This window comes from Sinocyclocheilus grahami, unplaced genomic scaffold, assembly GCF_001515645.1.
Source record: "Sinocyclocheilus grahami isolate Dianchi unplaced genomic scaffold, SAMN03320097.WGS_v1.1 scaffold864.1, whole genome shotgun sequence".
Lineage (NCBI taxonomy): Eukaryota > Metazoa > Chordata > Actinopteri > Cypriniformes > Cyprinidae > Sinocyclocheilus > Sinocyclocheilus grahami.
The window spans coordinates 201,378-202,279 of record NW_015506043.1 but is presented as its reverse complement, the minus strand read 5'-3'; the positions used below and the strand labels follow the sequence as shown (position 1 = coordinate 202,279).

The window sequence follows — 902 nt, the reverse complement described above, 5'->3', positions numbered from 1 at the left end:
GAGTGAGTGAGAGAGTGTGAGTGTGTATACGTGAGTGTGAGAGAGTGAGTGAGAGAGAGTGAGTGTGAGTGAGAGTGTGTATACGAGAGTGTGAGAGTGTGTGTGAGAGAGAGTGAGTGTGAGTGTGTTTGAGTGTGTGTGTGTTTGAGTGAGTGCGAGAGTGTGTGTTTGAGTGAGTGTGTGTTTGAGTGAGTGTGTGTGTGAGTGAGTGTGTGTGTGAGTGAGTGTGTCTGTGAGTGCGAGTGTGTGTGTTTGAGTAAGTGTGAGTGCGAGTGCGAGTGTGTGTGTGTGTGTGTGTGTGTATGTGTGTGTGTGTGTCTGTGCATGCGTGCGTGAGTGTGTGTGTGTGTTAATGAATATATCTGCTGTAATGATGCTGATGCTGATGCTGGTGGTGTGTTCAGCTGCGGGATCTGCGCACTGAGATGGAGGAGCTGCAGAATAACAGAGTGGAGGTGGATTCGATCACCAGAGCCGAGATTAAAGCCAAAGAACTGGAGAACGCACTAAGAGCTGAGGAGAGGTCAGACACACACACACACACACACACACACACATCATCTTACCTTACTAGCACTAAACTTAGGGCTTTTAGCTGTGCATATTTATTATTAAACTGCCTATTACATACTACTGCATACTACTTGCATATAATTGCAGTGCGCATATTATTAAAAATGACAAAAGTGACAATGTGGTGCTCCTGCTCCTCAGGAATAAAGTGGTGATGAGCAACACCATCAGCAAACTGGAGAAGAAGATCCACGAGCTGTCAGAGCAGATGGAGGAGGAGCACAAGATCTCCACCGAACAGAGAGAGCTGGTGCGACAAACACATGTACACATCCACGCCAGCAGAGGGAGAGACACACACACACACACACACACATATACACATCCAC

At 47.1% G+C, this 902-nt stretch overlaps 1 protein-coding gene across 1 annotated transcript in view; it reads left to right on the top strand.

The window, feature by feature from the left end:
- Window positions 1–902, top strand: part of LOC107563271 (cingulin-like protein 1) — a 62,836-nt gene that overhangs the window by 37,691 nt on the left and 24,243 nt on the right. Inside the window, exons 16-17 of the mRNA XM_016248087.1 lie at window positions 405–523; window positions 715–823. Coding sequence (XP_016103573.1) covers window positions 405–523; window positions 715–823 — 228 coding nt within the window. The remainder of the gene's footprint in view (window positions 1–404; window positions 524–714; window positions 824–902) is intronic.